Source organism: Equus caballus, chromosome 3 (genome assembly GCF_041296265.1).
Source record: "Equus caballus isolate H_3958 breed thoroughbred chromosome 3, TB-T2T, whole genome shotgun sequence".
In the NCBI taxonomy this organism is placed as follows: Eukaryota; Metazoa; Chordata; class Mammalia; order Perissodactyla; family Equidae; genus Equus; species Equus caballus.
In genome coordinates this window covers 119,631,090-119,658,819 of record NC_091686.1, presented here as the reverse complement: position 1 = coordinate 119,658,819, position 27,730 = coordinate 119,631,090, and the positions used below count along the sequence as shown (strand labels likewise).

The 27,730-nt window shown below is 46.9% G+C and overlaps 1 protein-coding gene across 4 annotated transcripts in view; it reads left to right on the top strand.

Annotated features, from left to right (window-relative positions):
- Window positions 1-27,730, top strand: part of EVC2 (EvC ciliary complex subunit 2) — a 129,451-nt gene that overhangs the window by 26,100 nt on the left and 75,621 nt on the right. For all 4 annotated transcript variants that reach the window (XM_023638367.2, XM_023638370.2, XM_070262725.1 and 1 more), the window contains exons 8-9: window positions 15,350-15,484; window positions 18,405-18,544. In XM_023638367.2, coding sequence (XP_023494135.2) covers window positions 15,350-15,484; window positions 18,405-18,544 — 275 coding nt within the window. The remainder of the gene's footprint in view (window positions 1-15,349; window positions 15,485-18,404; window positions 18,545-27,730) is intronic.

Genomic DNA, 27,730 nt, shown 5'->3' with positions numbered 1-27,730 from the left:
TAAAGTGAGAATGATAATAGTACCCGCTGCATAGGGTGGTCGTCAAAGTTGATGGATCGGTGTGTCTGAAGCCCTGGGTACAGGGCCTGGTGTTCTGTGAGTGCTCCATGAATGTCTCAGCTGCTGGCATCAGTGTTAGCATTATGTGCACACGCAAACAATACCGCTCTGCCACCTGCTCTGTGATAATCGCGAATGAATGTTGCATATCAGGGTCTCAAGCTCCAATGCCCACGGAGGCCACACAGGGGCTATAAGGGTGTGAGTCAGGCCCATGTAAGATTCTAGGGGGTACTGGAGCCTGAGACAGCCTGGAGACTCAGACCGCCTGTCACCCACTGTCCCTCACCCACACTGAGTCATTAAATGAGAAAAAAAAAAACAGACCAAGCAATGCCCAACAGCTATGACTGAATTTGTGAGGTTGTGTTGGGAAATATAGATTGTATGTGCTGTGGGTACTGACAAGAGAGAGGGAGCTGGGTGGGCTCGGGGGAGGGCAGGTTTCTTGGAGGAGGTAAGAATTCAATTGGACCTTAAAGGAAGGATTTAGTTAAAGATGGAAGAGAGGTAACCTAAAGTATGCAGCTGAAGATCTCACGTCAAGGATAAGCCAGCTTGACTGTTGGTTGGACATGAATGCAGGTCTGGGTGCGAGCATGGTGCCTGGCACCATTGAGATACACACAGGGATGGGGCTAGGTCCTTGCCTATTACGGTGTGTGTTCTAGCGGGGCTGGCCTGGGCACCTGCGAAGATAACGTCCTTACACTAGGAAGCGTGACAGGAGGAGCCGGGCACTGAGGATGGAGGCTCCCTGACGTTTTCATCAGGCGGTTAAAAAATACACAGTAAGGATGTTAAGTAACGCATTGTGAGAGCTGGGATTTGGCAACACTTGGAAGAGACCCCATCGTCTCCTTCATTTCCTGTTCCTTTCCTGAGGGTGAAAGTGGCATGTCAGCTCAGGACGAGAAATTGCTTCCCGTTTCGCCTCAAGAAGCCTTCTTACCTGTTCTGGCTCCTGGATGAGTAGAGTCTCTTTCAGAGGAAGAAAATCACACCGCACGATGCTGGACATTGAGTGCAGGTGTTCCGATCGTGCCAGACTTCACTCCAGCTTCTTGTGTTGATCACATGTGCCCGTGAAAGGCCCGGACGCAGTGCCAGGCACCGGCAGAACAACGGTCTCGGGTCTAATCAGGAGAGAGACGTTTAAACCAATTGTTGTGCCCCCCAGATTCATTTAGAGTGCCGTTCCAATAATAAATCTAGTAGAATTTGGAGGGGAGGATGTGACCCAATCAATCAGAGTTTCACCTGAAAATATGCACTTGTGAAACTGCATGAGAACGTTTTAAAAATGAAGAGTAATGTTGGAAGATTTGGTCTAGCAGCTATTACAAAATTATACAGCTACATTAATGCAGTATGCAGGTCCTGCAAAAAAAGTCAGACCAAGGGAACAAATTGGGCTATCTACAAATATGTATATATAATAAAATGCTATTTCAAGTCAAGAGGAAGGCGATATATCATTCATAAATTTGGAGGCAACTGGCTGGATCTTTTAGAAGAAAAATAAAGATGAATTCCCTCATCAGATTGAAATCTAAATGGATAAAACAATTTGTAGAAAGTAAATAGAGTTTAACGTTATGTAATATGAAGAAAACCATGTAGGAAAACCATGGATTTAGGTACACAAATAGTGGAAAACTCGACATTTAGAAACAGCATTAGAGAAGGTAAGTGTCAACTTGGGAAAATATTTGTAACAGACATAAAAAAGGATTAATGTCTTCAATATGTAAAGAGCACTTATTAATTAATAAGAAAAAAGAATGCCTCACTAGATAGTCCTTGAGCACAGTGGAGGGAGCATGTAAGTCTGTTGGCAAATCATGTGGCTTTGAGTTGAACTCAGAGAACTGGAGCTGTGCACTTACATTATCACGTCTGCCTTCTCTGTGTCATGTCTTGTGCTAGCCCACTGCCATTGTCCTCATCTGATTTGGATCACCCTTTGTTTGGATCCTAGCCTCCTCCCTGCCAAATCTTGCTCCCCTCCAGCCCCGTCCTTATTGTAGTTGATCTTCAGAAAACGCAAACCTGCTCACTTTCTATTCTAGAGGGGCTCCCATTGTCTGCTGAGTTCAGCCAAAGTCCCTCAGTTTAATATTCAGGATCTGTTGGGAGAGTTGGCCTCTGCCGTCTTCAGGGGCCACTGGGTCCGTGTGTTTTGCTCATGGTCTTCTTTTCCTACCTGTCCTTTGGGGCAGCTCATAAACGTCCTGCGGGACCCTGTCCATCTTCTCTGATTTTCTCACCTACCCCAGGCATGCTGGTGGCATTCTTTGCTGGGATCCCATGACACTGGGACATCTGATAAACCAAGTCACTCTATGACATTGAGATTATTCCCCCGGTTGGCACTTTATCTGTTTTTGTTGACATCAGAGTAGAATTTTTGCCCTGGAAGACACTTTATAGATAATCTAGTTTCATTTCCTCTTTTGAGAACAACCTCCGGTCGGGGCTCCAGGAACTGGCCAAGGTCCTGAAGTTTGATGGCAATTTTGAGGAAGGGAATCATGCTGAGCAGTTGGTTCTCTAACCCAGCCTTATTCACTAGATGGGTAAATTAGCAAAGCTCTGATAGTAAGTGTGATCACCTCTACCTGAGATTGCCTGCAAGCTCTCGCTCTTGCCAGAATTGTCGGCTTGGAAGACAAGAATCTTCGCTCTTGGAGCTGCCCCTCAAGGGCTGTGGGACAAGAGTCAGCAAGTCACTGACCCCCTCTGCTCCTTGAATCTGAGCTCAAAGTGAAGGATTTCAAATAAATTGCTCCTAACAATCTCTTCCAGGAAAATCATTCTGTATAATCTCCCCTTTTCTTTTAAATTTTTCTGTTTTGGGGGGGATGAGTGGGTGGGATTTAATATATGTCCATTAATAAGTGTCCGTTGTGGACATTTTGGGAAAATACCCCCTTTATGCTACACACACACACACACACACACACACACAGAAAGTTAGAAGAATAAAATAACGTTACCTCCTAATCCCCCCACCAGAGAGAACCATGGCTAACGTGTTAGCTTCTTGCCTTCCACAAGTCTGAATATATTTATCACGTAATTGAAGTCAAACTGTACAAACAGTTCTTCCTCGTGCTCTGTAACTCGCTGTTGGGTTTTAAGCATTTCAAGCTTTCCCTTTGAAAGGCCTTTTTGTCTAGCGCGGCTCTTCATAAATGCAGTGACGGAACTCATCAAAGAAATCTGCTATCAGCTACGATGTGATTAAAGGGTGGTAATAAGAGATGATTCTTTTCCAGAGACAAGAAGGAAAGTTAGTGAGGGTGCTCTGGGGATGAGGAAGCTGGCATCACTGTGCCACTTCTTTTTCTTTATTCTTGGTTAATGAAGTTTAAGGTAAATAGGCTCTTTGAGATCTGTACTTGCAATGCTTATCAGTGGAATTTCACTGCTAGATTTTTAGGGGAAATCTCAAAAGTATGGCTAACTCACGGCTGATCTCTGGTGCTCTAAGCTTTTATTTCTGTGCTTGTCAGTGGGGTGATGGGTTCCACCAGCACCCAGCCTCCCGAGCAAGGTATTCAGGGACATTCTTGTCTCCCTTGTCTCTGGCATCCTACACGTCCATTCTGTGACTCGGTCCCTACATGCTGTTGACTGTGTCTCCTCAATACCGTCTAATCTGTGTCCTTCGCTCCAGCCCGACCACAGAAGTAGGAACAGCAGCTCAGATTTACTGACTGATTTCCACATGCTATCACCCTGTGTGCAAGGCCCTATTTTTTGCGGGTGGTAAAGTACACATAACATAAAATTTACTGTTATTGACATTAAGTATATTCACAGTGTTGTGCAACCATCACCACTATCTAGTTCTAGAACATTTTCATCACCCCAAAAGGAAGCTGTATCCATTGAGCAGTTACTCTCCATTCCTCCTCGCCCCCAGCCCCTGGCAACCACTCATCTGCCTTCCATTTCTGTAAATTTGCCTTTTCTGGACATTTCGTATAACGGAATCATACCCTATGTGGCCTTTAGCATCTGGCTTCTTTGATTTAGTGTAATGTTTTCAAGGTCCATCCATCTTGTAGCGTGTGTCAGTACTTCATTCTTTTTTATGGCTGAATAATATTCCATCACATCAACACATCACATTTTGTTTCTCTGTTCAGTAGCTGCTGGACATTTGGGCTTTTTCCATCTTTCGGCTGTTGTGAATAGTGCTGCTGTGAATGTCTGGGCACAGGTTTTTATTTGGACTCCTGTTTTCAGATCTTTTTGGTAAATAGCTAGGAGTGGAATTGCTGGGTTGTATGGTGATTCTATGTTTAACTTATCAAGGAACCAGAAGCACTGTTTTTATCCTCATTTTACAGTTGGGGAAACTGCATCTCAGAGAGAGGGAGGCCCAGGGTCCCACCATGTGGTTGGGGTAGAGCTGAGAGCTGAAGCCCCAATGAGGGCCAAAGTCCATGGTCTTTCTAGCATGTTCTACTGCTTCCTGCAGCCTTGTTTCGCATCCTTATCATTTCTCCTTTGGCCGTGGCATCTAGGTTTATCCTTCAAGCTGCAGTTACACAGCATTCAGTTTTATCTTTCTAAAATACCGATCTGACCTTGTTACTCCAGGCTGAAAACCCTGCAGTGATCCCCCCCTAAGCCCTTAGGATGATGTTGCAAATCCCTGACCTGCTCCTGAAGGCCCTTTGGGACCTGGGCTGCATCTCTTGCCACCTGCAGGTCCTGCTCATGCTGCTCCCTCTGCCTGGCTGGTCCTCCTCCTCTCCTCTGGTCACCTCATGGAAAGCCTTCCTTGTCCTTTGAGCCAGGTTAGGGGCTGCCCTCCTCCCACCCCTAGTCCTCCAGGTGTCTCCAGCTTGGCCTCAGTCCCATGATGTCACCCGGCCTCCTTGCCTGTCCTTGCCATTCCTCTGTGGGATTGTGAGCTCCTTGGAGCAGGGCCTGGGGCTGTTACCTCTGAGTCCTTCCAGCATGCAGCACTGGGGCTGGCCAAATCAGCAAATTAACTAGATGCCAGGAAAGTGTACCACTGCATCCAAACGAAGTCAAACCTGGCAGCCCAGTGAGATGTAGCCACTGAAATTGAGAGTTTCAGGCAAACAGAATCATCACAATGCTCGGTTTCTGTACATTAAATTGGATGTAAAAATTCTTGAGTTTAAAGGGTTATTTGAAAGACTAAAAAGAGAGTATGGCCTGGCCTGTGGTAATAGTTCAATTAAGATGTTGGTGCTTGAGTATAATTTTGAAAGGATTGTGAAGGCTTTTGGTCAGAGACTCAGGCATTCTAAAATCCTGCCCTGCTAGTCACTCACCCCAAAAGGTGAGCTGAACACTCAGAGAATGTTCACAGTGGCATGAGTCCCTGATGACCCAGTGCTGGGCTCCCGGTGAAAGGCCAGGCTGCAGCCTGAGCCCTAGAGACACAGCTGTGGTGTGAAGGCTACTAGCCCAGACCACTGGGTTTGGATCCCGGGTCCACTCTTGACTACCTCCATGACTTTGAGCCATTTATTTAACTTATTTGTACTTTGGCATTATGATTTATGAAATATAGACTAAAATAGTGCCCACTTTATAATAATATTGTGGGAAGTAAATGGATTAATGCACGTAAAGCCCTTGGAACCATCTCTGGCACTTAGTGTCTGCTCCATACATGTTAGCTACAATGATGGGGATAGTGATGATGATGGTTGATGGTGGTGGTGGTGGCAATGATGGAAATGGTGGCATTGGTGATGATAGAGGCATTGGTGATGGTGAGGTTGTTGAAGAAGATGATGATGATGATGCTCATAATGGTGAAGATGATGATGGTGATGTGATGGTAAGGATGATGATGACGTTGATGATGAAGGTGATGTGGTAGGATGATGATGGTGATAGTGATGATGATGGTGGTAAGGGTGATGATGGTGATGATGATGATGGTGACGATCATGGTGATGGTGATAAAGGTGGTGGTGATTATGTGGAGCCTCCTCCTTCCCATAAAGCTACGTCTTGAGATCTTACTCTTCTTTAGTCATCTTCATGAAGGAGGAGAGTTGAAGAGATGAGGTGTTATGGGCTGCTCAGGGGGGTAGGACCTGGCTTAATTTAGTAACATCCATAAATGAAGAAGATTAAAAAGAAGAAAGTGAGAGTTATGAGTGGGCCTGTCCCCAGGAGGCAGTCTTTACCTAGATGTGCTTATCACTTAGCATCAGAAAGTAGGAATTGTGAGAGAGAAGAGGAGAAAGATGATCAGATCTGCAGATCTGGCCCTGGCTTTGCCCTACTTCCTAGATTCAGGCCTTAATTCCTGCAGCTGTGTTGCTAAATTAAGCTAGACTAGGCCTGCTCCCCTGACTTGTCACGCTGCCTCTACTCTTCATATTCTCTTCGCCGTGCGACTGGCCAAAGGAGGGCAAAATCTCAAGGTGGAGATTCAGAGAAGGCGGAGGTGGGAAGAGGAAGAGATGCAAGGTAGCCTGACCCAGCTGACCAGTTCTGCTTCATGAAATAGGAAAGAGAGAGGGAGAGAGATTGAGAGAATGAGTTAATTCTGTTCCCGTCCTTTATGGTACGGTGACCCTGCCTGCGCGTAATTCTGTCCCAGTCTGTGTTTCTGATTCTCATCAATCAGGCAAGTAACTTCTACCGGGTTGGGACTAAAAATGGTTTTAGAAAACCGCATAGCCTCCTGGACAATAGGTAGTGTGACCTAGTGGGGAGAAGGCAGACTTTGGAGTCAAGCAGAGCTCGCTGTGTTATTTTTCAGCTATGGACTTTGATTCATTTTCTAATAGCTTTGCATCTCCATTTATCTGTCGGTAGAGCAGGAATAATACGTCCCCCACAGGATTGCTGAAGATTGAATGATATAAAGCGTACAACACACTTATAGGTTCCAGGAGCTGTCAGAACAAATTATCACAAATTGGGGAGCTTAGAAAAGCAGAAATTTATTCTCTCCCAGTTCTGGAGGCTGCAAGTCTGAAATCAAGGTGTCGGCAGGGTGGTCCTCCCTTTGAAGGCAAGAGAAGAATCCTCCTTGCCTCTTCCAGCTTCTGGTGGCTCCTGGAAGTCCTTCCTCGGTGGCAGCTGTGTCACTGCACTCTGCCTCCATGGTCACATGGCCTTCTCTGTGTGGGTCTGTCGCCACATCTCCCTGTCCTTATAAAGACACAGCCATTGGATTTAGGCCACCCTCCCCCCGCAATCCAGTATGACCTCATCTTAACTTGATTACGTCTGCAAAGACCTTATTCCTAAATGTGGTCACATTCACAGGGACTGAGGGTTGGGACTTCAGCATATGTTTTGGAGGTCAGCAACCCACTACAGCCATCTAGCCTGGGTACTGGCATGTTGTCGGTAATCAAATACCATTAATTCTCTTTACCTCCCCATTCTTCTTCCTAAAGCTGTGAGAAAAGTGTTTGCTTTCTGTGAAAGAGCAACCCAGAAAACAGATCGCTGATTTCTCACTCTTTTGTTCCCTTTAGGCACAGATTTTTTGTCTCCTTTCCATCAATATTTTAATGTAACATCTGTGCAATGCTATTCATATTTATTCAGTTTATGGATTTTTTTTTTCTTATCCGGTAGGTACACAAATCTGGGCATAGAGAGCTGTTTCCAGCACACGTGGAGAGCTTGCATTTCATTTTGATGCTAATCAAAATGTAAGATTTTGTATCAGGAGGAAGTTCGAGTCTGGAAACAGCATTGCTTCTCTGACCGTCTCTCGTAGTAGCCTCGTAGAGGCTGATTCATCAAAGGCGAGTCAGATGTGGCATTACGTTTTGATTCAGGCTTCAGTCAACGCCTGGACCAAAGCTCCTGTCTCTCACCTAACTTGGCTTTGGCTGTCCGAGAGGTCAAGTTGGGCTTGTTGGCCTGTCAGAAAAATTCAGCCCTGACCACACCTGCATTGTGACCACAGGAATGAGGAATAGGTTGGTTGTTTTCCAGCTCCTGAATACCCCATCCCGTGGTCCTCTGATCCGCAGCCATTGTGAATTAAACTTGTTGTCATGGGTTGGCTGCTCTGGAAGCAGACACTGAGACTCAGTTTGGAGTATAAGATGTTTACCAGCATCCAGAAGAGAGTTCACATACCCGGCCTGAGACAGCTGTCCTCAGAAGGACGGGCTGGCGAGGTTAGCCCCTGGCTGGCGTCTGGGAATTTGGATTTCAAGGGGATTCCCACCGTTCCCCGAACTCATATATATTTTATGTTGAACACCTGCCCTCCTTCTGGAAGTTTGAAATTTTGGTACACAGGGTGACTAAGTGACCAGCCCTGAATGGAAACCCTGGGCCCCGAGTCTCTAATGAACTGTGCTGGTGGGCAGCGTTTCACAGGCGTTGTCACGCTTGCTGGAGGAGTGGAGCGTGTCCCATGCGGCTCCACTGGGAGAAGACTCTAGAATCTCACGCCTGGTTCCTCTGGACTTCGCCCCACGTGCCTGACCCTCTGCTGATTCTGCCCTGTGTCCTTTTGCTGCAAGAAACCACAGCTGTGAGGATGACTCTGTGCTGAGCCTTGCGGGTCCTCCTAATGCATCATCACACCTGAGGGTGGCTATGGGTCCCTCTCCCCCACGATCATGATCACCTGTGAAGGGGAGGAGGCAGAAGCAGGATCGGGCAGAGGCAGAAGCTGAGCGGTGATGCAGGCTGAGAAGGCCACGCCTGGCAGGGAGCTCTGCAGCAAGTGTTGCTTGTCTGCGGGTCCCTTGTCGGTTGCAATAACTGGCCGTTATGCCCCTGCCATGCTCTCTCACCACGTGTAGGCTGTCCTGGGAAGGGTGTGACCTCGGGCGAGGTGGCCATCTGCAGCTGATCTAGACTGAAGCTGGAGGCTGGCTGCTGACCGCACTGCCCATGGCAGGTGGGGCGCCAGGTCCTTCCTTGAAGGCGGACAGGAATGGTGCATCTCCTTTAACTTTAACTTGCCTTTAAAAAAATGTTTAGTGTTATCATTTTTTTGTCTCCTGATTTTATAAATAATACGTGTCCATTGTAGAGATCTTAGAAAACACAGACACATAAAGAAAAAACCTCATCAAGTAATCACACTTAACATAATCCCCGGGGATTTTCTTTATAGGTTACATATGTAGATGTGTGCATATATATTATTTTCATTTTAACCAAAATGAGATTTTACTGTGTATACAGTTTTAGATCTTCTTTAAAAACATTACTTTAAGATATAAGCATTATTTTATATTATTAAAATTTCTACACACAGAAGTCAGTTGCATTTCTGTATACTAACAAGGAATAATCCAAAAATAAAATTAAGAAAAAAAAAGAAAATTAAGAAAACAATTTCATTTACTGCAGTATCCAAGAGAATAAAATACTTCGGAATAAACTTAACCAAAAGGTGAAAGCCTTGTCGACTGAGAACTACAAAGTGCTGCTGAGAGAAACTAAAGACACAAGTACCTGGGAAGGCATGCCGTGTGCGTGGACCGGAAGGCTTCATATTATTATGGTCTGCAGAGTCAGTGTGTTCTCCGTGAAAGTCCCAATGGCATTTTCTGTAAAAATAGAAAAACACATCTTAACATTCATACAGAACCTCAAGGGAACCCAAATAGCCAAAACAATCTTGAAAAAGAACAAAAAGTTGGAAGCCCCACACTTCTTGATTTCCAAACTTTCTATGAAGCTACGGTCATCAAAGCTGTAGTACTGGCATAAGACAGACATATAGACCAGCGGAACAGAACAGAGAGCCTGGAAATAAAACCTTCACATGCACAGTCATGCGTTGCTTAATGACGGGGATATGTTCTGATAAATGCGTCATTAGGGGATTTTGTCGTTGTGCAAACATCACAGAGTGTCCTTACACAAACCTAGATGGTGTAGCCTACTACACACCTAGGCTGTATGGTACTAGTCTTATGGGACCATTGCCGTACATGTGGTACATCATGGACCGAAACATCCTTATGCAGCGCGTGGCTGTATAGTCAAATGATTTTCAATAAGAGTGCCAAGACCATTCAATGGGGAAAGGACAGTCATTTCAACAAATGATGTTGGGGAAACTGGATATCCACTTGCAAAAGAATAAAATTAGACTCTTACCTTATGCCATATACAAAAATTAACTCATAAAAGATCAGACTTAAACGTAAGACCTAAAACTATAAAACTCTTACAAGAAAACCTGGGAGAAAGCTTCATGGTATTGAATTTGGCAGTGATTTCTTGGATATGACACCAAAACCACAGGCAACAAAAGAAAAAAATAGATAAATTGGACTACATCAAAATTAAAAATTTCTGTGCATCAAAGGACACAATCAACAGAGTGAAAAGGCAACACGTGGCATGGAAGGAAATATTTGTAAATCGCTCATCTCACAAAATGTTAATATCTATGCCGTATAAAGAAATCCTATGTCTTAGTTTGGGCTGCTGTACCAAATTACCATAGACTGGGTGGTTTAAACAACAAACGTATATTTTTCACAGTTCTTTAGTCTGGGAACTCCAAGAGCAAAGTGCCAGCAGATCTGGTGTCCAGTGACGACCCACTTCCTGGTTTGTAGATGGCCGTGTTCTCATTGTACCCTCATATGGCGGAGAACGGGAAGAGCTCTGATCCCTTCATCTCTTTGCAAGAGCACCAATTACCTCCCACAGGCCTCACCTCCCAATACCATCGCAATAGGGGTTAGGGTTTCAACATATGGATTTAGGGAAGGACACAGACATTTGGTCCATAACATCCTACAGCTCAACAACAATAAACAACTAAACAGTCAAATTAAAAATCGGCAAAGGCCTTGAACAGACATTTCTCCAAATAAGATGTACAAATGGCCAGTAAACACATGAAAAGATGCTCAACGTCACTATCATTAGGGAAATGCAAATCAAAAGCACAATGAGATACCACCTCACACCTATTAGGATGACTACTATCAAAAAAATGTAATAATGGGTGTTGGCAAGGATGTGGAAGAATTGGAACCCTTGTGCACTGTTGATGGGAATGGAAATGGTGCAGCCATTATGGAAAATGGTATGGCTGTTCCTCAGAAAATTAAAAATAAAATTACCATATGATCCAGTAGTTCCCCTTTTGGGTATAGACCCCAAAGAATTGAAATCAGGGTCTCAAAAAAATATCAGTCTACCCATGTTTATAGCAACATTTTTACAATGGCCAAAAGGTGGGAGCAACTCAAGTGTCCATTGATGGATAAGTGGATAAACAAAATGTGCTCCATCCGTACAATGGAATATTATTCAGCCTTGAAAAGAAAGGAAATTCGGACACATGCTACAACATAGATGATCCTTGAGGGTATTATGCTAGGTGAACTAAGCCAGTCACAAAAAGACAAATACTGTATGATTCTAGTAATATGACGTCCCTAAGGGTAATCAAATTCATAGAGACGGACAGTGGAATGGTGGGCGCCAGGGGCTGGGGGAGGATGAAAGGGGGAGTTGATGTTTAATGGGGACAGTGTTTCAGTTTTGCAAGATGGAAAAGTTCTGGAAATGGATGGTGGTGATGTTTGCACAACATTGTGGTTGTGCTTAACACAACTGAACTGTATACTTAAAAATGTTTAAAATGGTAAATTTTATGTTCTGTATGTTTTACCACAATTTTTAAAAAATCACTCAAAATCTTCTTTTAAATGATTAAAATTCAAAACTCCACTGGAAAATGTAAAGGTCCTAGAAAGCAAAAAGAGACCCTTCAAAGAGGTTGTCAGGCACACTACACCTGACGACAGTGGAGTGGCACCTCCAGTGTTCTGAGGGAGAATGATGTTCGACGTTGAGTGATAGACCCGGTCAAGTTATCGATCACGTGAGGGCAAAGTGACAACATTTTAAGACATGAGAAATAAAAATCTTTTCTAAACAAATTTACTTGAGAACAAATGAATATGGAGCATACTCCATCAAACTGAAAAAATATCCAAGAAAAAAGGAAGAAATGGGGTCCAAGAAATACAGTTTTGCTTTAATCAATAATGTTGTAACAATACAGAAAGGAGTAAAGTGAGAACTTCAAATGACAGCAGTGTATCAAGCCTAGAAAGTAACCAGTCGTGATGAGATGAGAGTGTCAAAGAACTCCAGAAGTGTTGACTTTAGGGAAAAAAAAAATTGACTCTTTGTCACAGCTATTATTAAGGAAATGGGTATATACCAGGAAGAAAAAAGAAAGGCAATGAGAAACCCCAGGAAAAACAAAAAGTTACATAGGCAAGTGTTGGTCCAAATTGAAGCAAACTAAAGTTGTGGCGTGATTTTGAATAATTGATAAAATATTAGGAAAGGGACTGCATTAGAAATATACTGCTTTGAGGAGCAGGAATAGTAACATAGGATTATATTCCATTACTTTATTTGACAGTGAATACTATTTGCCTAATCATAATAATGATATTAGCTTTTAAAATCTTTTAGTTTTAGTTTTTAGAATTAACCTACAAACAGCTTCAGACTTAATTGTGGTTGCAGGACAAAATGTATATGTTATAAATGTAGAACGTTCTGGAAGGCATAAGTGGAGAAGAGAAGGTAGAGGTAAATACGGGCACTAATTTCACCATCTTTCTTGGTAAGAAAACATGAAATATTCTCTAAATTTAATGCCACAAAAAATGAGGTTTAATTTTTTTAATTTAAAGTTAGAAAGGTAGCTAATTGAAAAACTAAATATAACCATTAAAATTGGGAGGAAGTGTGTGTAGGGGGATATTTGTAGGTAACAAATCCTTCAGATTTGTAGGGTAAAAATTTATGACCTAAATCCACATCTGGCATAGCAGGAATTCAGTAAAAAATGTGTAAAATTGACAAATCAAGGGATAAAGATAGATGCATAATTTTTAGAGTATTTAAATAACCATTCTAGTTAACTAGATTATACAAACTAAACCAGTATCTGAGATCGTTGCCTCTGGGAAACGAGATTAGAAGTGGGTAGGGGAAGGTAACAGGAAATTTGCCTGTTTTTAAACCCTGGGTTTCTGTTAAGAACTTTTTTTCCCTTGCATGCATGCATCGCTCTGCTTTTTAAAACTAATAAAATGGCTGCACGATTGACAATTATATGGAGAGAATGATTTATAGAAGCTTAAAATATTTGACATTTTCTATATCATGGAGCATTTAGGATACACACACATTTGTGTCATTTTATATAATGCTCTGTAAAATGGTGTTATATATAAATAAATCTTTGTACGTATTTCTGGATCAAACCAACCTTGTATATAAACCTTTATGCATATTTCTGAGTTATTTTCTGAGGAGGGAATCGTAGGTGTGAAAGCACTGACTTAAAGGATTGAATATTTCAAAGCCTCTTGTTTTGGACACAAGTGTTTCTTTCCTTTCATCTTTGAGTATAGACATTTTGGTGAAAGCACTTCAACGGATGGCAGTAGTAACAAAATCTGGGGCTCTCGCGGTCCAGGCTTGTTTCTGAGGTGACCTTCTGATAAAATGACCGGTTAGCGACCACCACATGGCATCTCCATTATACACCAAAGCGGTCGCCCTGGTTTATGCGGCCCGCCGAGGAAGCGGGCCAGGAACCTCTCGTGTTTAGTGAGCGAGCGTTGGGGCTGGGCGCTCCTTTACCAACTTCATTCGTGTTTCTTGTTCAGTCCTCGGTACCACCCTTGGAGGGCTCCTGTCGCTGTTTTACAAGGCAAGGAGCAGAGGCCAAGAGACATGACGTGATTTGCCCAACGCCGCATGGCCAATAAGTGGCAGAGACGGGGGCCACACCCAGGTGCTCCGAGTCCAGATGGGCCTCACCCACTGTGCTGTGACAGACCCTCCTCTGGGTCAGACCCAGTCAGCGCCCACACGAAGAGTGTAGCCACATGAGGAGAGAAAGAATTCCTGTCTGCTTAGGGTCTAGCTTCTAGCCTGGTACCTAGTAGCTGCTCAGTAAATATGGGCCGATTAAATAGATGGGCCACGCTTTGCTCCAAGCTCCTCTGTATCCGTATGTTATTTAGTCTTCGTGCTGTGAGGTATTTTATCCCCACTTTACAGATGAGAGAACTGAGGTTCCCAGAGGTCCAGTCGCTCGCGCAAGGAAGCATGGCTGTTTTCACAGGGCCAGCATGTCAGTCCAGGCCTATGGGATTCCGCATCCAGAGCTCTTTATTTTGCTCAGAGTCTTTGGGAGAATTCAAAGAGTTAATCCTTGTGAAACCCTTAGCCCAGGGGTTCTCAAACTGTGGCCGTGGGACAGGCAACATAGCAGCGTCCCCCTCGCCCCCGGGACTTGTTAGAAATGCCGCTTCTCAGGCCCCGTCCCGGGTCTTGTGAACCGGAAGCTCCGAGGGTGGGGCCCAGTGACCTGTTTCCACAGCCCTCCGGGTGGCTCGGATGCCCGTGCGAGTGCAAGAGCACAGCCTTGGCCCGAAGCCTGGCCCATTCTCAGGGCTCGTAAGATGTCAGTGCTGCTGCTGTCGGTGTCACTCTTCAGATCCTGAAGAAATGGTGGAGGGAGGGACGGAATGTGGAATGTCTAGAACTTACTGCTTCTCACAGTTGTTAGTGGGTGCCAGCCGCTCCTGGCCTATCAGGGGATTCCCATTAGTCCTGGGATGTCACTGGCTGGAGCCGGGAGGAGGGCTTGGGGGAGAGAGAAGTAGACTGGGCGTGTTAAGCCCACACGAGCGCTAAGGCCCACCGGTCGGGTCATTCGATTGCCTGGCAGCCGGCCTGCTCTGCTGTGTGATGCCCCGCACCGTGTGCATCCTTCAGCGGGATCCTGAAGTCCAGAGGAGCTGTGCCACCAGTGGGGTGAGTTCCCAGGCAGGGAGAGCAGACAGCGCCAAGGAGAGCGGTGGCCACTCCGGGATCTTCCTCTGGCCTCTGTGAAATGCTGCCCCTGCTTAGGATCTTTTGCGATCCCTAGTGCTGTCTTAGGGTCATTATGTATTGGATTTGGGGAATTTAACATTCTTGAGTGCCTGTGATTGCCAGGCTTGGGGCTGGATGGTCCTACTATGTGCAGACCACCACACTCAGCTCCTTAAAGTGCTTGTCTCATTTAACACTTATGAATGCGCTGTGTAGAAGCCACACTTTGGGAAACTCGGGCTCAGAGAGGTCCAGTGATGGTCTCAGGCAACCAGCCAGTAGGTGGCAGAGCTGGGTCTAAACCCAGGTGGTCTCCCTAACTCCATGCTTGTTCTGCTACAACTCTGTGTTGACTTGAAAGATGGGAAGTGTGACCGTGGACAAATCCCTCTCTCTCTTATCCACGTAGATTCTACCAGACCACGGTCTGCATGCGGCCGGGTTCTTCACCGCCTTCATTGGCTCCCTCGTGCTGACCTGGGTGGCGCTTTTCTTCCTGGTTCGGTGTGAGTGTTTGAGGGGAAGCAGGCTCGGCAGACGTCAGGTGAGTCTCTGCGCATCTTCTTCCCGGAGGGCAGTTTGGGTGGTGAGGTTGAGGTTTATCCTCCAGTTTGATGGGTCTCAACCCTGGATCAGTGTCAGAATCCACTGGGGAGCTATGGAGGGATGCTCGCGTCCAGGCACACCTGCAGAGACTCACTGGGTGGTCCCACACATGTCCCCATCATTAGTCATTTTTTAAAAGCTCCCTGGATGCCTCTAACAAATGGCCAGAGTCGGGAACCCCTGCAGTCTGGCTGCATAACTGGGCTCCCATCTGCGTGGCCAGCTTTGTATTCATGTCACACCCTAATTCAGGTCCTGTCGACACTCCTGCTGAAAAGTCTTTGGAGACTCACTTTATGCTCAGGGGGATGCGCGGCCTCCTATGCGTGGCTTGTAAAGCCCTTTGGTCCGGCCTGTGCCCACCTCTCCTGCCTCTTTCCTCTTCACACCTCAGCATCCCGCTCTTCCCAGGGATGTGGCGTTCCCTGAGAGTGCCGAGCTGTCCACACTCACACCGGACGCTGCCGCAGTCCTCTCTCTGCTCTCCAAGAGCACAGTTCTGACCCATCCTTTAAGACTCGGCTCGGGCCTTGTCTCTCCCTGGAAGTCACACTGGCCACTTGCTGGCTGGGGTAGGGGCCCTCTCTCAGTTCCCACTCTGGCTTCTGTAGACCCTGTCCAACACTTATCCTACTCTGTTAGGCCCGTCTGTGAACTCCGCAATCTCTGTGTTCCTCCCTTGGTCTGGATTCCCACAGAAGCACATCCAGAGACCAGGATCCAAATGCAAGTAGTTTATATGGGAAGTGATCCCAGGGCATGAGGGGGGCAGGAAGTGAGGCAGGAAGGGAAGGCAGCCAGTCAAGGTACCGCTGAGGCACCTGGAGCTTCCTCCCGCTCAGGGACTCTGGGGAGAGTGTAGAGCTAGCCTCAGTCATCCCACCTGGGGATATTTACCCACCAAATCCCATTGGTCGTTGATCCAGGGCAAGGGGTCAGGGGGCCAGGACAAAGGGTGACGGTATTTCCCTGTCATGGGCTCCAGGGAAAGAAGTGTAGGTGTCAGCTGGTGGATCTTGGTCTAGTGGGACTGACCGAGGTGGCGACGCGAGGGGACATGGGCAGAGAAGGGGTGGTGTCTGCTGCACCCCTCATTGCCCAGAAGGTACTCAGTAAATGCATGAAGGAGTGAACGAGCCTTTGGCCGGTCAGTGGATGGACAGGCAGAGGAAGGAGAGCAGGGCAGCAGTCCATAGGGCAAGATGAGCTCTGTGAAACCGCTACCGGAAGGCGCAGCTGGGAGTTACCGTCCTTGGCAGGTTGTTCCTGCAGGGCCATGGAAACCTGGAACCGCTGTGTCTCAGTGTCACCGAGACGCACAACTACTTGCCAGGAGCATATGTCTGTTAAACGACTTGCTTCAAGCGGCCGAGCTTGGGGGCCCCTGTCTCTGGAGGCTGGAAGTGCTGTCCCCTGGTTCATTTTGTGTCTACTCCCTAGAGCAGAGGATTATCATCTCAAAGTGAGGTCAGCCCACAGTCTCCTTGGCAGGCAGCAGTGAGGGGAAGAAAGATGGCCATCTAATCAGACATCCCGCTTCCTCTCCCAAGGCTGTTATCAATCACAGAGCAGAACTGCCCCCACTGCTGTGATGAAGGAGCGGGATTCGTGTCCTGGAGATGAAAGGCTGATTGTTACAACTGTGAGAGGACAGCAAATTGTGAATTTGATTTAAGATCTGAAGACGCTTTGCAGTATTTTTTTTTTCTTGCATCACAGAAAGAACTCTTTTCACGTTTTTCTTTATTTTTCCACTGTGGTGGTGACTAATGAGATATTGTACGCTAAGACGGAAGACAGCCTTTGGGTTAGATCTTCCGGGGATCAGACGCCAACCTGGCTCTTTATAAGCTGCGTGAACTTGAATGATGTTCTTTCACCTCTCTGAGCTGCAGATGCCTTATGTGTAAAGTGGGGGCAACAACACTTATATAATTGTGCTGGTTTCCTGATATAACACACACAAGGCACAGGACAGGAATTCTTAACTGTTAGTGCTATAGGAGTTCTTAGGTGTTAGCACGCATTTCCATTTCTGCAGAATTAATGATATTAGGGACAAAACAGATATATCATCTATCCAGTCAGAGGTTTGGACTTAACTATGTCTGCTGTCACTTCTATCTTATAATTCTATATTCTGATTAGAAACCAGCCAGATCCATGATGTTAAGGTCCATCTGCCAACTGATTTTCCTCTATATGGTGATGATGGTGATATGGGATAATGATGATGGTAATGGTGATGATGGTGATGACAATGGTTATGATGGTGATGTTGGTGTGATGATGATGATGGTGGTGATGGTGATGATGATGATTGTTATGATGGTGATGTTGGTGGTGATGATGATGGTGATGATGGTGGTGATGATGATGATGATGATGATGATGATGATGGTTATGATGGTGATTATGGTGGTGATGATGATGGTGATGATGATGGTGATGATGATGATGGTGATGGTGATGATGGTGGTGATGATGGTGGTGATGATGATGGTGATGATGGTGATGGTGATGGTGATGATGGTGGTGATGGTGATGATGATGGTGGTGGAAATGATGGTGAAATATTTTTATTATGTCTTTATAGGTTATAAAGGCCTTTCCATCCATTGCTTCATTTTATCCACACAACAGCCCTGTGCAGGGCTATCAGAATTATGATCCCATTTCTTTGATAAGAAAATGGAGGCTCAGGGAAGTGCAGCGTCTTGCCTGAGTTTACCCTGCTCACAGGTGGTGGGGCAAGCCAGGTTTTCTGACTACAGATCCCTGCCTTCCTTCGTGACTTTTCCAGCACGTGGCATTCACAAGAAGGCCCACTCATTGTTGTTTCTGAAATTCTCCTGAAGGTTCAGCATCACGAGAGCAGGTTGGAACACTCCCAGTTCATCTCAGCTGACGGCGTGAATGAGGATCTTGCTCTAAATGACCAAATGGTAGACATTCTGTCTTCAGAGGACCCCGGGAGCATGCTTCAAGCCTTAGAGGAGTAAGAATTCTAAGTTACTTTATGCTTCCGCAGATGGGGTGAATGTTGTAACTGCAGCGGCCTGAGAACAAACATTGAGTATATTTCATTCACTTATTCATTCAGTCAGTCATTTGTTTGTCAGTTGTCATAATCAAACAACTGCTGTGCACTGAACACTATGCTTGGTATTTGGGAAAAGAGATGAATAAGACACAGTTGGTGCTGTGAGGCAGTCTGATCTAGTGGGGAAGACCAGCACGTAACCAGAAGTGACCGTAGGAGTTTGATGTGTGCCATGCTGAAAGGAGGATCAGGGCTCGCCGAGCCCAGAAGGGATGTAATTACCTCTCGGAGGGTCATGGAGATGCTTTCCGGGGGACCTGATCTTTTAGCTAATTCTTGAAGTGTGGGTAGAAGCTTTCCAAGTGGATTAAGGGAGGAAAGGCTTTTCAGGCAGAGAGAAGAAAGGGTGGATGTGAGGATAGGACATGAGCGAAATACGTTTGGTGAAGCGTGAGTAGCTTGGTGTGGTTGACGAGTGGATGGGGTATTGCGTATAGTAAAATAGAGGCCGCGGCAGCTGGAGAGAGAGGCCAGACCAGGCCATGTTCATTTGCTGAACTGAATACAGTTCTTTTTATTTGTTTAATAAATACAGATAATGTCCCTCCTATGTATAATAGAACATAGAGCCAGATGGTTCAAAAAGCTTTAACAAGCCTGTGCGGCAGGTATTGCTGTTTTCACCATCTCGCTGATGAGGACCTGAGAGAGGTGAGGAGCTGGCCCCGGGGCACACGCTAGTAGGTGGGCCAGGTGTCAAAGCCAGGCAGTCTGGCTCCAGGGTCCATGCCCTTAGTCAGGAAGCTGCATGGCCCACAGTTGCTCCTGGTGGGGCATGTGGTCCACTGTCTGCTAGTTGCCCATCACTCTGGAAAGCTCATCAACTTGGCCTTTCCCTCTTTCCCTTCAGCAAATATTTACAGCTGACTTCTTTGTATGTTTCCTTATTTCAGTTTCCACTTGTCTGCCAAAATTCTCAATTATCTCTTATTTCCTCAGACAACTTAAGCATAATTGTTTTAAAGTCTCTCTCTCAAAACTCCGTTACCTTTGCCCCATTTTGTACTTGTTGTGTGTTGTTCCTCTTGGTTTGTGATCGTATTTTCTTGACTCCTCGTCTGCCCGGGTAGTTTTGATTGTGTGCCAGACATTGTGTAGAAAATTGGGAGGACAGTTTGAGGACTAGGATGATGGTGTCTCCTTCCAGGCAGCTGGAGGTGTGATTATGGATGCCCTCCATTCACTCAGAGACTGAGATCACTCAGAGTGGGGCTTCATTTCCTTCAAGGGCTCATCTGCTCCAGGTATGGATCTCCCTCACTATCTGATAGTAGGGCATTTCCTTGAAAGCTTTCGTAAGCTGAAATGGCATAAGACAAAGAAACAATTGCCATTCATTTATATGGGAAAATTTTTTGAGCCTTCCCAGACCCAGAAAATAACCAAATCATACCAAATAACACATAGAACCTAAAATAACACTAACATGTAGTAAAACCAGAAATAATGTGATATGAATGATAAATACACAGCCTGTGTAAAGTAGAAATGATGTCTGTACGGTGTAGTTTCACTTCCCAGGGTTGGCAAGGCAGTGGGCTCCCTGGGAGGCTGAGAGGTGGTGGTGGTGGTGATGTGTTAGGCTGAGTCGTCGGAGGTTGGGGCGGTGGGAGGTACAGGAGACGGGGCTGTAGGAGAGAGGAGGAGTGTCCTCTGTTAACATCTCATCATGTCTGAATCCATCCGGGCAGGCGGGTCTCTGATGTCTACACCTTCTTCCATGTCTGCCTGTCTCCACGTCGAAGGTCAAAGTCTGTCATCTGTCGTGGCTGCTGTGGAAGGCTTGAAATAGGACAGTATGCGTGGGGCATAGTCTCTATAATGGCTGGCTGCAAAACACACGCTGAGCACTATTTTCACTCTCCACCTTTTTTTGTAAAAGCAAAAATCCTCTTCGGATTTCTCTTGGTTACTGAAAGCAGGCACTAACGTAGGTCTGAAAAAGTGAAGTGGTGTAAAGTGAACTTTCAGATAGCGGGGGAAACCTGTGTCCCTTTACTCCTAAGGCATTTGTATGAACGGAAAGGCCACAGGATGTTTCCAGGGTAACCCCTCCTCGGAGTCTCTGGCCTCGAGTTTCCGCCTCCCCGGTTCTACAAGTCTGTTGAAAATCCTGCAGAGCTTGTCAGCGTCTGGGCCCCCTTCTCGGATCAGCAGATGCCTTTAGGAACAGGGTGGCCTCCAACGTGGGATTGCCCTCTCGGAGCTTCCTTGTTCTGCTGGATCTTGACCTCTTATTTATTCACTGCCTCGTTAGCTCTCAGATAATCTTCAAACTGATTTTCTTTCTGCCCCGATTTTCTAATTGTTTTCAGTGGGACAACTTGTCCAAATCACCTAGAGCATCCTCAGTGGGAACAGACTCCTGAAGGGATCTCAGTGTAAACCACACTGTAGGGGATGAACCAGACACAGTCCCTGGCATCAGAGGCCGCCGTGCGGGAGGGAGACATGGGAACAGACAAGGCTCACAACAGCATGGAGAGTAGGGCTGCTGAGAGCATCGGTCAAGGCCGTGGTCCCTGGGTTTAGATCCGAGTTCAAATGTGGGCTGTGCCACCAAGTGGCCTTGGTTACGTTACTTAAGCAAAGGCCTAGGCTGGGGAGGAGGGGCTGAGTCACTGAGGCTTCTGGATGTCAGGCTCCACAGCGGGCACTGGAGACCCTGGGCATGGTTTTTAATGTGGGCAGATTTGTGTTTTAAAAGGCTACTTGAGGCAAATGGAGAATGACTTAGAGGAGAGAGCGTGGGAGACTGTTGTAGGAGGTGTTGGTGTGAGACCCAGGCAGGACCAGCAGGCTGGGGGCGGTTATTCAGGAAGAGCCTACAGAACTTGGTAATGATCGTTAGGTGACTGCGTATGTATGCGCAGGGGGGCGTGGTTTGGACATTGAAGGGGCGGGAGAAATCTGGGATGACTCCACAGGGTTCTGGGTTTTTTTGTTAGCTTGTGTTTTTAAGTAGGAGAGGAGGGAGCATCCGACTGCTCCAGTAGATCCAGAGGCTGCAGAAATGTCCAGCGAGAGGAGAAACGAGAGGGGTCCACCTTCACAAGAGCAGTTTGATGCTGGGTCTGGGGCAGAGGTCTTTGGAAGATCCATTTGTGCCAAATACACCATCTAAGCAGATTGAGTTCTTACATGGTTATATCAGATTTTTATTTTTAATTTCCTTGCTTTCTTATATACTGATGATTGTTAGTACAGAGGCCATGTGAGAACCCCTCAAACTAGATTCCATTTTCAGCACACTTTTTCTGATTCTAGATTCGAGATGCACAGCTTCATTTGCTCACTGCCCACTGGGGAGTAATTTCTGTGGATTTGGAGTCATCACGATGCTGATAAGCTATAATACCATATATTTTGTGTAATACCTCGTATTTGTGCAGCATTTAGAAATGTGCAGTCTCTTTCACACACCCTGTTTAGTTTGGTCCCCATGCCAGTGCTCCTTGGTGGGGCATCTTATCTTCAGCACTTGATAGCTGAAGAATCTGGTGCTCAGCTGGGTAAAGAGGTTTATCCGTAGTCATACATCTGCTAAGTGACAGGACAAGACTTGAGCTTTCTCAGTTTTTAATTCAGTCTTGGACACATTTTACACATATTCTCTGAGCCTCAGTGTCCTCATCTCTCGGCTGGGGACACCATAAGCTCCCACCTTGGGATACTGTAAAGTTTAATGACGTGAGGGAGACGTGGTGGTAAAGAGTCCTCCTATGGCGTTGCTCCTGGACGGGGGTCTGATTTAAAGGGAGATTAGCAGATAACTACGAGAAGCGTTCAAGATCATCGGCACTTCCTTGAGTCTTTCTCCGGAACGTTGCAGACAGCAGCTGAAAATGGGAGAGCCTGAAAGCACAATGGAGCAGCTGTGTGATCCCGTCTCCCTGAAAGCTGGAAATGGGGTTGGGTGGTGGGTAGAGATGGACCCAAGATGGAACGAGGGACAGAGGACCTCTTCCTCCTTCCAGTGACTGCGCACTGGCCTCAGAGAAGACCTCCAGTGGCCTGCTCGTTGCTCTTTGTGAGCTGAGTGGGTGTTCTATGGGGAGAGGGGCCTTCGTCCTGCTTGAAAGGGTGCCCCTTCCAGCCGAGCGCCTGCCTGCAGCGCGAGGCCTTCAGCTCCGTGAGCACAGGGCTGGCCTTTCACCTGCTGGGAGTCGGCCTTATAAATCCATTTCTGGGTGCCAGGTTGCACGGCTTGGCTGGTTGGGCTTTGTGCAGCCTTTCGGATGTGATCCTTCATTTTAACTTCATTCCCTGATCACAATGCCAAGGATGACAAATTAAAATTTGCCACCGTCCAAGAGGGAGGAGTGGGTGAGCAGTGGGCAGGAAGGGGGTAGTTACCGGTAGAGATTCATAAATGTCTCTTTTTATGTGAAGTGGTCTGAGCGGGTGATTATCGCAGTGTTTCCTAGCTAAAAGTCCATTTTCTTCCAAAACATGAACATGAAAAGTAGAGTGCAATGATTTGGTTTGTATGCTCAGCACCCAGGTATTTAATTTGTATGTAGATAGCGCTCTGTAACCTGCTGACCAGAGTGATTAGTACTTTCAAATAGGAAAGTATTGATCCTCCTGTTTTTGTTTTTGTTTCAAAAACTGATGGAGTATAAGAAACCCAGTCTCCCTTTATCCCTACGTCATATGGCATTGTTAGTAGCTGTTGCAGTTTGCTGGCCCTGGTGCTTAAATGCAATAGGGATGTTGAGATTTCCCAAGATTTCATTCTTGTAAATCACCTGGTGGCTCTGGATTTTATATCTATTTCTCCTTGGGAGCCGATCTTATTTTGCCTGAGGAGTGTTTAACGTTGATTATTAAGCATGAGCTGAGAGGTTTGGCTTGAGAGGTAAATTTATTCCTGCCCTCCCCTCTCCCAGCTTTCCACCCTCCCTCCACGTCCCAACATTCAGTATTTATGGGATGCCATTTCTGTTTCAGGCACCGTGGTTGGACGCTCATTTTAGGGACCTGGATTTTCTTTTTTTTAATCATAGCATTGTCAATTACTTTTAATCTTTCCATCTTGACTTAGAGTCAGGCTTAGGCGCTCCCGGAAAGAAAATGTCACTCAGAGTGTGAGGGATCTGTATGCTTGGCAATCTGTGATAGTCTCCACACTACAAATAGCCTTTTTCTCTAGCAAATCATTTATCCCATTTGTGATTCTTACATGAGGTTTAGCTGGGATTCTAAATACGCCATTAGGTGACTTGATTGCCACCTCATTTCTCAGAACCCTCGGAGTGATAACTCTGCTCTATCTTGCTGATTTATTTTTGACGAAGAGCATTTTCTTGGTTTGCTTGGTTGTTTATCTCTTACCTGATTTATTCATAGGCTGCAGAGAGGATTCGAGGAAGGAAGATTTCCTTTGATTTCTATCAGGCTCCTTGCCTGTTGTCATAATGAAGGTGGGTCAGCTGCAGGCATGCTGGGATGGGGGGAAGGAGGAACTGGGCAGGACAGGCTGGTCCCAGAAGCTTCTAGAAGCCTGGAGTGCCCATGGTGTTTTAGCTCCGGCTTTGCTCTGGTCCTGACCACCGTGGAGAGCCTCACAACCATGATCTTGTTTAATTCTCACAGCAACTCTCACTTTTTGGACAAGGAAGCTGACTTCAGAAAGGTTTATTGGTTTTGCCTAAGGTCACACAGTGATAATGGCTTTGGGCTGAGGCCTGAATGCTTTCAAATCCACTGTTCTTTTGACAGAACAGCTTTTAAAAAGATTGAGCTTGGGTTTTTCCAGTGAGGCAAAGAAAAAGGAAGAAAAGAAAGCTCAGGCCTGTGTTTACTTCCTGTTATTCGAGGAAAGCTTATCGCTGTCTTTTCGTGCTGCCAACATCACCTTCTAAACTGTCTCAGAATTGCGTTTCGTTCGAAGTGGGTGTTCAATGAGTATTTGCTGAATTGAGGCTTTTAAATACGTGTATTGAGTTGGTTTTAGGTGCCAACTGTATGTTACATTTTTACAACCACCGTCCTTTTCATTCCTCACAAAGGCTCTGGAGAGAAGTGATCCTGTGCCTCATCTCTGAAACCGGGAAGCCCAGGGACATTAAGCCACTCGCCCAGGTTCTTCGTTTATTCATTCTCATATGGGCTTGTTTGTTCATGCATGTGTGCAATAATTTTTAAAAATTAATTAGTTGACTGGTTATTTCGGCAGACCCCTGCTGAGAGTCCGCTCCGCACCAGTCCCTGGCTGGATGCTGGCAAATTCTCCATCTAGGCTTTTGTCGTCGTGGAACTTCCACCTGCAACGTGCAAATGCCGACACCGATAACTGCACAATTCCGCCCGGTGGCTGTGCAGGAATGAGGCGCTCTGTGAAGGAATAGTGGGGGGGCCCACCCGCTTTAGGGGCTCGGGGGGGCTGTCTAAGGAGGGCCTGTTAACCTCAGACCTAAGTGACGAGCCCTCCATGGGGGGCAGCGTGTACAGAACTCAGGGGACAAGGCATCGACTGTCAAAAAGAGGACGAGGCCAGGCTGGCAGGAGCACGGGGCAGGTGGACTGGAGGGTCACACGCAGCCAGCGCGAGGCCTCACCTGGAGCACCACTGCTGCCATTCTTTACCCCAAAACTCTGATTTGTTTCATATCACACAGGGAGTCGGGAGCCACCTTATTTGTCTGTTTTGTAATGTTGTCCTCTGTCTTCCCCGTCTAGGCAGTAAGTTCACGAGGGCCGGGACTTTCTGTCCCGTTCACTGATCTCTCCCTCATGCCTCAAACAGTGCCTGGCACACAGTAGGTGCTATGGGGTGATGTTCTTGATGCAGAGTGGCCAGCAGATAAAATTAGAGGCTGTGCAGTTAATCTGATAGCAAAGGTTACAGAAAGATGCGATGTTACTCAAACCAGAAGACAGCACAGCCTGTTCCAGATATGATGTGGCCTCACAGATTGCCCAGGGTTCCCCTGGGGACGTCCAGCTGCAGCTGGGACAACTTTGCAGAGTGGCATTCTGCCGGGAGCCAGAAGCCCTCTCAGCCGTAGGCACAGAGCCATTCCACTGCCTCCCATCGTCCAGTAGGGCTGCGCAATTGCCCCTCACTCAGGACAGGGTGAAGGCCAGTTTCCCAGGAGGACCCTCCAGGATGTAGGTCTGTCTGACGTCCATCCTACAGGCTCCATAAGTACTAGTGGAATCAGGAATGAATGGGGAATAATCATCAGGACCAGCTGATGGATCGGGAGTGGAGTTTGAGGGCAAAGAGCCGTCAAGGGCGATGCCTAAGTTTCAGGCTGAGCCACTGGGTGGATGCAGTGCTATTTCCTAAGATGAGGGAAGATGGGAGGATTGAGTTTGGAGGAAAAGATCGAGAGTTATTTTTGGACATGACAGCTTAAAGATGCCCTGGAGACACGCGGATGGAGATGTCGAGTCGGCAGTCAACGTATAGGTCTGTTCTCAGATGAAAGTTCTGGGCTGGAGATGGTTAATTGAAGATGCGGATTGATGAAGGAACCTGTGGAGAGAGGACAGAGAGGGAAGGGAACCAGGACAACACCCGAAGGATTCCAGCGTTTAGAAGTTAGAAAAGTAAGAGGAACTCAGGAGAATGAGGAGGTCGGAAAAGCCAAGAGAAAGGGTGTCCCCCAGGAAGGGGCTGACCAGCCGTGTCTAATCTTGCCTCCAGTTCAATCGAGTGAGGACAAAGAGGTGTCTTGTCTTCCGCTACTGGATATCATTGATGAGCAGAGCAGGTTTGGGGGAGAGGCAGGGGCAGAAAGCCAGAGCAGGGTGACTGTGTTGAATGGTGACAATACATATGGACAAGCCTTTCAAGGTGCTTTGCTGTGAAGGGGAGCAGAGAAATGGAGCAGCAGCTTCCGGAGAACATGGGGCCATGAGAGGAAATGTTTGTGAGTGATGCCCGAGCACCTTAGCATTCTGAGGGGGACGGTCCACTGAGAGAAGGGGAGACTGATGGAGCCAGAGGAGAGGGACAGTGCAGAAGAGAGAAGGTGGGAGGAGATGGAAGCACTGGAGAGGGGCCGTCACCCGTCACACTGGGAAGGAAGGCCCAGAATATACTTAGGTGCACACAGGTGTGGCCGGGGGAGGAGCGAACATGGCACACACCTGTCTGCAGCTTCTCAATGAAGCACAAGGTGAGGACATCTGGGAGAGGAGAGTAGGGCTGTAGGAAAGGATGGACTCGTCCTGCCAGAGTGGGGAAGTGGCTCCCTAGAGAAAGCCCAAAGAATTCCCAGGCAGGTGGAGAGCGCATCTGAGGCTGGCGGTCCCAGCCTGCCTGGGTGAGGCCTCTCCCCGACAGTGCTCTGCAGGGAGGTGCAGAGGCCGCCGAAGAGACTTCAGGAGGCTGGACCCAGGGGAGGGGGTGCGGGAAGAGGCCTTAGTCTCTGAAAGAGGGTGGTCCTAGACCCTCAGTTCCCTCCTCACCCCAATACCCCATACGGATAACTGCTGTCTAGCCGTTCCTAGGTGTCTGGAAGGGTGGAGTCGGAGTTCACCTAGAGCACCAAGCAGCCGACACAGGCATTCTGGGTACAGCATCCAGCTCAGGTGGAAGGCAGGTCTGTCCTCACACCTGTGCCTTGCTGCTGGGGTTCCTGCAAGATGGTGGGCTCCCGCTGGTGCCTGACAAGCCAGAGCAGGATTTTTATGGGGGACATAACGGGGACTGCTGCAGAGCAGAGCAGCGGTGACACCTGCCTGGTTTCCATGGCAACCCTCACTGTCATCTTCCCAGCAAGGTGAGGGTTTCTTGGAGGAGTTCTGTGTTTAACAGACACCTTCTTTCAGCAAGTGTTTACTGAGCTCCCGCTGAGCCCCTAGTGTCTGCTAGGCGAGGTGCTGGAGAGGGAGCCAAGAAAAGCAAGGACCCCCAGGATGCCCACCGTCTACAGGGGAAAACAACTCACACACAAATAAATACAGCCCAATGAGACAGCACAAGCTGGGAGAATCATCAGCTGTTTCTCATCCCTGCACTCCAGTCGATTCCCAAAGGCACATGCCCCATTTCCTGTATCCTCCGGAGATCGTCTGTGGCTCTGTGCACATTCACACGTGTACTCCTTTATTAAAATGCAAAAT